This window comes from Drosophila albomicans, chromosome 2L (assembly GCF_009650485.2).
Source record: "Drosophila albomicans strain 15112-1751.03 chromosome 2L, ASM965048v2, whole genome shotgun sequence".
Lineage (NCBI taxonomy): Eukaryota > Metazoa > Arthropoda > Insecta > Diptera > Drosophilidae > Drosophila > Drosophila albomicans.
This window is the reverse complement of record NC_047628.2, coordinates 10,041,176-10,050,687: the sequence shown is the minus strand read 5'-3', so window position 1 is coordinate 10,050,687 and position 9,512 is coordinate 10,041,176. Positions and strand designations below refer to the sequence as shown.

At 43.5% G+C, this 9,512-nt stretch overlaps 1 protein-coding gene across 1 annotated transcript; it reads right to left on the bottom strand.

The window, feature by feature from the left end:
• Nucleotides 1–1,540: 1,540 nt before the first annotated feature.
• LOC117563896 (uncharacterized) lies at nt 1,541–7,009 on the bottom strand. The gene has a single exon (XM_034242457.2). It carries the CDS (start codon nt 6,858–6,860, stop codon nt 1,626–1,628), a length of 5,235 nt encoding a protein of 1,744 aa, XP_034098348.2. The 5' UTR covers nt 6,861–7,009; the 3' UTR covers nt 1,541–1,625.
• Nucleotides 7,010–9,512: the final 2,503 nt, after the last annotated feature.

Genomic DNA, 9,512 nt, shown 5'->3' with positions numbered 1-9,512 from the left:
CGTCTCTCAGTCCGATGTCTGCAGTTGTCCTCTGCATTGAAATCGTCCATTAGCTAAGCAGATTAATTGCTAAAAGGTATTTAATTCGTGATGCTTTTATATTTCAGCTTGCTCGTTTCATTCTCCAGTCAGCTAGACGCATATTACGCTTTCCTTCTTTTTTTTGATATTTTATTTCTCAATTTCTTTTCATTTTATTTCTTTTCTTTTTTCGTTGCTTTTTCCTTTTTTTTTTGTTGTTGTTGTTTTCGTCGTACTTTGCTGTGCTTTTTGATAGAAGCTCTCTTCTTCCTTGGAAAATATGGCGTTAAGTATTTTTCCGTTGCTTTTTTCGTTACTTTTTAATGCTTCATTAGCTACTAATGGAAATTGTGTGACTTTGCGAAAATCCATTGCCAGAGGGGGTTGCCCATTGACATCAACTTATAGAGAGGGAAGGCTGAAGGGGTGTGAAAGCGAAAAATACATCGACACATGCGACTACATTACAAATTGAAAAAGAAAACAAGAGTGTTGAAAACAGCACAAGTTAATTTTCTTCTTAATCGAATTATTAATAATATATTAACAGAGTTTCAAGTTTGAATGACATTTTTAAATTATTAGTGAAAAAACATTTTAAGACGTTTTTAAATCCGAGCATTTTATTGGTTTAAGCTGTCAGCACTTAAAAGGAAATGCATTAGACTTTTCTTTTGTTTTCGAGTGAAAATATTTATTTTATTTTGCTAAATGCATTTGATATTTTAGTTACCTGTATAAAAATGCCATAAATGAATTTAAATACAAATTGAATATAAAAATAAACAAGCTCATGCAAGATTCTGCAACATACAAAATATGGCTATAAAATATAAAAGCTGCCAGTTTCATTAGCTATTATTAAAGCAGATGCAAGGTGTCAGGCAGGATGAAGGACTCAGACAAGACAACTCCGATGCAGCATCACACCAGAACAAGAGAAAGGAAGAGAGAGTGAGAGCGAAAGAGGATTTCAGGGCGTCACATAAAACTCAAAACCGTCTGCACTATAAAATACAACTAAAAAGCAGCAGCAAATAATTTCAAGAAACTTGTGTGATTTATGTGCAAATATAACACAAAAGCAAGCCAAGTTTTGTACCACTATAAAAAAATCCCAGAGAATGCAGAGCAGAGAGCGAGAGAGAGAAAGAGAGAAAGAGAGAGAGAGAGAGAAACTGGGCATTGCAGGTGGCAATGAAGTAGGACAGCAGGTAGAAATGAAAATTACCAATGCAGCTGCTGCCAAGTCACACAAAAAGAATGACGACCAGAACAACAGTACCAAACTGAAGAACTTCTCGCCAGGATAATGGAGATGGAAGGACACTGAGAGAGCTGCTTAGCGACAGCTGCACCAGTGAAAGCTGTTCCAGAACAAAACTTTACAAAATATTGAAACTTTCACAGAAAGTTGGCTTAAAATACAAGTTGAAGAATTTATAGAAATTTTAAAGAATTGCTGCGGCAAAGAGACAAATAAACTATTTTTTGAGGCAACAGAACAAATACGAGAACTCAGTGAAAGTACCTGCAATTTAATTTACAACTCTTTCGAACTCGTTGAAACCTAATAAATTTTTGCGCTGACCGCTACTCGTAAATTAACTAACATTCTCGTACATCTTGGGATTACGGGCAATGTTTTCCTCCATTATCTTCTTGTGCATGTTCTCCCATTGCTCCACTTTCTGCAGCACATCGGGAATAACCTCTTTAATGCGGAATCGATTAATCTCGGGACCATCGCGCAACTCAATGTTTGTCTTGAAATTATAGTTGGGAGTGTAGCCATTGATCTTGAGGAAATGATCAAAGTAGAAGGGAACGATTTGCTCCTGCAGATTATCCAGCACCATGACAGACTCTTGACTGAAGCCCTCGCTAACCACACCATCCTCGGCAAAGGCGCGCACAAAGTTCCGCGTATTCTCCGAGATGACTATAGGTGGTTTCACAATCTTCTTGACACGCTTCCTCAGATGCAGACGCTGCAATGGTCCAACTCGCTTGGGTTTCTTAAACGGTGGCTCCAAATTGCGACGCACTTTCTTCATCTCCATGTCGATGCGGCGTTCGATCTGATAAGCCTGAGCCGAGAGCTTCTCCAAGTAGCGACGACGCTTGCGGAATTGCAACTCTAATTCACGCGCCTTGACAATATCCATGTGCTCAAACTTGGTCAGTATCTCGAGCACCACATTGCTAATGGCAGCCACCATGTCCGACGCGCTGGGTATGACATCGCTGGATCCTCTGACTGTGGCGGGCACAAGACGTCGCCAAACCTCGGCGAGCACAGCGCGATGTTTATTGAACTCTTCGTCGGCAAATGAATCCTCGATGGGCTTGACAAGACTCTGACGAACACGCGCCTCCATCTCAATAGCGCGATCCTCCATAAAATATTTTTTGGCCGATTTACGTGCCACATACTCCTGTTTCTCCTTCAGGTCCTTGTTGCACCAGTCCACAAATGTCTCAAGACGTCCCTGCAGCTCCGTGTGGACCGAGAGAGTATAATGCATTTCCAGAAGTAGCATAAAGGTTTTGTTCTTCAGATTTTCAATACCTTGCAGGAAGGTCTTGGCATTGGGAAACACCTGCAATACCGGATGCAAATTCCGCAAGTAAACATCGTAGTAAAATTCCCTGATGGCCCAGGCATCGTCTTTGTCTCGCACACGTATGTTGACAATAGCACGCTTAGCAATGGATTGATCATAGGGCTCCAATTCATAGGTCACATCCTCATCGTCGTTCTGCTCGAGTTTCTCCTCTGAACAGTCCTCCGAGTGCCTGCCGCGCTTCTTGACGGGCACTAAATGTATCCAATCGTGCTCAGCCCGCCATTCCTCCTCTCCCAGCAGGTAGTGAAAGTTCTGCAACATAACACAACGTATCCAGTGTCCTTCAATGAACACAATGTCCATGTTGAGCATTGTGCGCTCGCGTTCCAATTCACGGTACTGCTGCTTCAGGTTGTCGGTTATTTCGTAGTAAGTTTTTACTTGATAAACCATAGTCATCGCCGCATTGTATTCCTTCTTCTCCCACTTTGCGAAGAGACCTTCGTACAGCAGCTTGGTGTTCTTCATGTCCTGCCAGTGACGTTCGTTCAACGTATCGTAAATCTTGGTGCGCACCATTTTGCCTTGGATCAATAGCGATTCATATTTTAAACGCATTGCCACCTTGAGCAACTCCATTCCAGTCTTAAAGTTGAAGGTTTTGATTGTCGCCCGATTCTTGAGCTCATCAATGTAATTCTCATCCAGATCCGTAATCACCGAGCCATAGTATTTATTTGGCCCCGGTCCCAACAAAGTATTGCGCACATCCGGCACAGGAACTTCCAGGCGCAATCTTAAACCATTGCGGAGACGCGAACTAAAAGTGAAAAAGGAATCCTTGGGACCCAACATAACAGCCTGCTCCTTGTGCTGACCGGAGAAAGGCAGCGTTCGATATGGATTCGCCTCTTCAGCATCCACATCGATGACTTCAGCCTGGAATCGAGAGCGACGCATTTCCTCAAACGGCACCAGCGGCTTTCGTATATAATCCAGGGGTATTTTTGTTTCATCCTCGAGCAGCAAAAAGCTTCCACTGTCCCTGGAAAGATTCGTGCATTCGGAGCTGCTCAGCGAAGTCAGACACTGCTCAATGCTCTTCAGATCCTCCTCGAGCTCGGCCACAATAGCCTTGCGATCCACAAGCAGACGCTCCTCACCCGGCTCAATGTCCTTAGTCTCGTAGATGGCCTCGCGAGTCTCGCGCAAAAAATCCAGATATTGTTTCCTGCCTGGGAAGTCGAGCGTGGTCATCTCCTCCGGCTTGCGGGAGTGAAAAATAAAGTCATAGGGGTGACACAAGTCCTGCACAACTTCCCGTGCCGCATCCTTGCTATCCACACGTGTCGCCGCCAAATGATCGGCAATCATTTTCTCAAAGTCATACCGCGGCAGCGTCAAGTCTGTGTCCATGTATTTCTTGCAGGGCGGATTCGCCTTAATGAAATTCACAATGGGTACCTTCTCAGGCTGTTCCTGCACTGTGATCTCCGGATAGACGGTCTTGGTCTGATAGTGCACATGAACATGCTTCACCTGTGTGGGATCCCAGTGATCGTGATGATGTCGTGCCTCAAGTCTCTCGGTAAACGGACGCTTCGGAGTGCGCACATTGGCAAACTTGATGGTGTCTGGCATAATCTTCTCCAGCATGGGCATGCCGGAGTTTAAGATGGCATCATTAAATTGCGCCGATGGCACACGTTCGGCGGCATAATCGCGTTGGCGCCTTGGATGAATGTGCAACGTTTTCTCCCGGAAATTGGGAGCTGGCATATTGCCACGCTGCTCAATGGGTAGTGTAACATCCTCGGCCCCCGCCTTGATGCGCTCATCGCGCTGACGTAGCGGTTCCACCTCACTGTGATCGGAGACACTGACTGCCTCTTGTGGTGGCACCCAGTCGAGATCGAATTCCTCCGGCTTGGCATCGCAAGGCGATTGTTCTCGCAGCTGTTTCGCCTCTACACATGTCAAGCCGAGGAGACTCATGCGAGCGAGTTTCTGCTTTAGATGCTTCGCTTTGACCATGCGATTCTTCAACGCAATGTACTCGAGAGTGGTGTCTGCCTTGTTGGCATCTACCATGTCGCCTTCAAGTAGATCGGGAGCATCGGGCACAATAATTTTCTCGGGAAACACGTATCGTATAAGATTGAACTTTTGCACGTGATACTTGAGCTTGGGCTTAACCAGCTTCAAGTTTTTGCGCAGCACACGATGATAATGGAGACCTAGACGCTTGTCTATGAACTCCTTGATAGCGCTCTTTTGCTCTCGCTTGTGCAGCAACATTGCCTGAGGTGGAAATAGATCGAGCTTGGGATCATCCGGATCGAGCACCTTTATAATGCCACGCTCCACATCAAGCTTGATGGGCTCCTTGCGAGGTGCTAACTCATTGAGCCACTCGTCACGCGTCAAACAACCCTTGACTGTACGTTGCCCCTCCATAATCTGATGACGATGCAGCTTACCACGCAACCCATCGCCATGCTTAAAGTGAAATCCACGCAGCTGGAACACATCACCAATCTTGCCCACCTTCAAATAGTCCTCATCATCACTACTCTTCTCACTGGGCGTTGTTCCACCGCTGCCCTCAATGCTCTCCTCGCAGCGCAGCTGCTGAGCCGCATCAGGATATTTCTTGAGCTTGCCTGTGCGCTCCATGTAGAAGTCCTGCGTGACTCGCGCCTGATCCCTACGCACACAGTTCTCCTTGTGCATGATACCTTTGAGCCGCTCGGTTTCCGTTAGGGTTTTGGGGAAGAACTTGCGCTTTCTGATCACCGGCGGTATGTACTCGAATTTACGGAAACTGCGTTCAATGTCGTCGTCGATCTTGGCCACATCCTCGAGCAGATCCTGCTCGGCCACAGTGCGTGCTGCGATCTCTTTGGCCGCTGCCTCCTGCTGTTTGCGCTGCTGTTCGTTGTCCGCGGTGCGCTGTTTGTTGCGCAGATAAATGTTCTTGTAGCGTACCTCCCGAGTGCGCTGCTCCTCGGCAATTTTCGCCTTGTTCGCCGGCTTGTCCGGTGAGCGAAAGAGTTGTGCTAACTTGAAGGGCTTTTCGGGCACTTCTTCAGGTATTGGTTCGTCCTTGATCTTTGTGTTGAACTCGGCAGGAATGGCCAAACGTTCCGCTTGCAGTTCAGCCTCGACTTTCGCCTGCGTCATCTTCTTGGTACGACGACGTGTCATATAGCGCAGCACTCGCCAATAAATCTGTTGATTCTGCTGATCCTGTTCGTCCTTTTCATAAGTATTCTTATAGTCCATGCCCTGAAAGTCCAAATTCACCGGATTCTCCAGATCAATGACCTCACAAATATGTGTGTCCGACGTCTCGGATCCTGTGCTGGCACACACATTGTCGCCATGCTTGACCATCTTGCTGATCAGCTTGAATTGCTGATCCTTCGTCAGTTCTTTGTGCCGCAGCGCAACCGGATTGACCAGACAGTGTGTGCGACGCGGATCTTGGGTTAGAAAGAACTTCTGACGCATTGGTGAAAGTTTCGACAGCTGCTGATAGTTCTTCGGACACTTGCCAATGTGACGCGGCGGCGCCCCAACAACATAGCTCGCCTCACAGGGCTGCTTCCATTTATTGCCCTTGAAGCCTTTGGGACGCTGCGAGGGCACATGATACGAGTCAATCATCTCCCTGGAGTCCGGATCGCCCTTGGCACTCCTCGTTGATAGCCGTGTTGCCTTCTCGGAAGGCACAACTCGACCCGGAATACTAGATGATGTGCAACTTCTTGCCTGGGTTTTCACAGTGAAGACTGCATCGCGAAAACGCGACTCACTCGAACTGAGATCGTTGGGCAGTTTCTTGGGCTTAAACATGCGATTGCCGCATTCATCTCGGGTAGCGATTTCTGTGTGTTTCACATTGGCATTAGGAAATTGTAGTGTCTGCACCGTGAGCTGTGGATTCGAGTCGCGTTGAGAGAAATCAATGTTCTTGAATTTGGCAATTTCAATTTCTCGCTTCGTTTGCTTGCGCTGCTTCTTTGGAGGACATCTTCGTTTGTTCCACGGTTCATTTGGGTTTTGTTTTTCATTTGTTCGCGTCCTCGGCACCTTTTCTCCGGGCTTCGGGTCATCTGCGGATGTTGATTCGGGCATATAAGTGTCGCGCTTCTGGCTACGCATTGAAAAACGTGTGTTTGAAGAGCTGTCTTCAATTGAAGTGCCACGTACCGCAGTTACCCTCTTTTGGCTTCCTCGAAGCTTTCCCTGAGAAGGTGCCGGCATTTTAAATATAAGTAATTTATGCTTCTGCTATGATGTATTATTATTATTATTATTCTTAAATAAAAGCTACTGATTTTGACTCGACACTAAATTGTTGGCAATGATTTTCTGGAGTATTTAAGCAATATTTAGAGTGAGTAGAGTAGAGTGATTTGAAGTGTTCTTTATATTAAACTAATACTTCGATAAATATTTGAAGAAACTATGACTTTATTTTCTAATGCCCCCATTTACATTTTTAGATGTCAATGAATTTTTTATTTAGCATTGCATTTTAATTAATAATATATTTTTTATATATTATTCCGTTTGTTTATATGTGGTTAGACTTCCCTATATACATATTCAACCAATATATATTCAATTAATCTATACCTACCTATAGGTTTTTGCGATTCCCGCACTTTAAACTGACGGCTTGCACCGTTCCTATTACAAACTTTAGAGTACCAATAAATTGAACACTCAAGATATTTGCTTACATGATATTTATTACAATTCGTGGCCGCATTTGCTGTGCTCAGCATTCGTCTTTCCGCCCCTACTCTCCCTCACACCATTTGCTCCGTTTTGGTTGTACTTTGTTTCCACCCTCGGTAACAATATTTCCATTTCAGTTATTTTCGATACCCTGTAGATTTAAAGCAAGGAAGGATATTATATGTGTTCGAAGATGTTAAGAAACATTCATATATAGTATATTTTTCCATTAATGTATTTTATGTATATGATTACAATCGCTATTCAAATTAATAGGTATTTTTCCTTTTTTAGAGGTAATCTTAAAGTCGAGTTATCCCCGATTCTTTTGTTCACATGTGTACTTCGAGCTCTCGTATGCTTATTGTGAACGAACGCCCCCGCCTAAAAGTATGCCATAAAAATTGACTTGTTTTCCATTTTTAGCTTGTCGCAGTGCGCATCGAACAGCATTTCCACATTTCTCAATTTCCATTCCATTTCGGCATTTTTATGACCCACATATGTCAGTCTCTAATAAGTCCAAGAACTAAGCCGCCATCGCTATCGCAGAGTCGGAGTCGGAGTTGGAGTTGAGTTCGAGTTCAACGTCGACACTCGTGCAATTTAATTAAATTTCAGAACGACTTCCATTTGGCAGACGTTGTGCATAATTTCAAACAGGTGAATTGAAAAGTTAACGCAAAAGTTTTAGCAATTCCCTCCCCCTTTTAACTCACCTGCCAACCCATTGAAGCCCTTTTCCATCTGTTCTGCTGAAATTTGCGGCGTATTAATTTCGTATTTATGTTTATTTCTGACGCTCACAAACGGAAATGAAGTTAATTTTTGTACATTTTCTATTCGTGCGTCAATTTTAATGCTCTCTCATTGTTGATGCTTTCGGTCGTTGTCGATGTCGTTGTTGTTGTTGTTGCTGTTGCTGTTGTTTCGATTGTTTTGATTATTGTTTTTTTGGTGGCCCCAGGCGGCAAATAAATAATTTATAATAATTTCACAAAATGCCACTTAAAGTGCGGAAATTGCGCACAATGAAGACCCCACAGCGCACAGTTGTGTGAATTTATAATTTTTGTGCGAATTCAATTAAATATTTTCTGCGGAAAGAGAATCTAAAATCATGAAGCATGCCATAAAAAAAGTGTGTGTTCAACTTGGAAATACCCTTCCACATGAGTGCAGTTAAATTGAAAGCATTAAGCAATGAATTTATTAACATAATCGTAAGTTAATTTGCAGATAAGATAAATAGAGCGTAAAGATTTACTTTTGTCCTCATAATAGAGTTCAATGTTGGCAGTAAATTGAAGTAAATGTAAATTGTTTAGTTTGAAAATCCAACGAACATTATTACAAGTTGGCAGCATAAACACTCAACGCTGATGAAACCCACAAAAACACGCTCGATTTATTTTCGCGGATTTGTTTTGCAAAATTGAATTTAGCTCTGCTTGTGTATGAATGCGTAAACTTTTCTTCTAGACCACAACCAGAACTATGCTGTCATCATTAAAGATCAAATCAAATCCTAGTAGACTTTAGAGCAATCTCCTTTTTTTTTTGTTATTTTTAGGTGGATGTAACAATGCCCACCACAGAAGCTAAAAAAAAGAAAAGAAAAAAAGAATTGGTTTACATTTTTTTTGCGACTTGCAGTTTACAGCTAAAAAGTTTAATTCAATTAAGAGTTTGGCCTCGGCGGGTGTTGCTCTGTCGAGAACACCAAACACAGCCGCATACAAGAACACAACTACACACACACACACACACACAAATACCTGTGTACTATCATACTCAGCCAGAGCAAAGTCAAAGTTGCGCTTTTCAATTTTTGCAACATTTTCTGTTGCATTTCCTTTTGGTTGCTTTCGCTCACCTTTTCTCGCCCACGTCGCATGTTACATTCACCTTTACGGGGATTCATTAAAAATGCATTCTCAGCCTGCTGTGCTCTGCTGTGCTGTGCGGCACAAAATCGAGCAAAAAGAAACTGCAAAAATTTGCGCAAAACTTTTGGCTCTGTGCAAAAATTTGCCATATGGCCAAAGTCTGTGCGGAGGTAAAGTTTCACCTTCTAGTCGTCGCGTCGACTGCAGCAGTGCTTAAAGATACAAGGGTTTAACATCTTGATACATTAGTAGATGGACACGATGTTCCAGACATTATTTAATA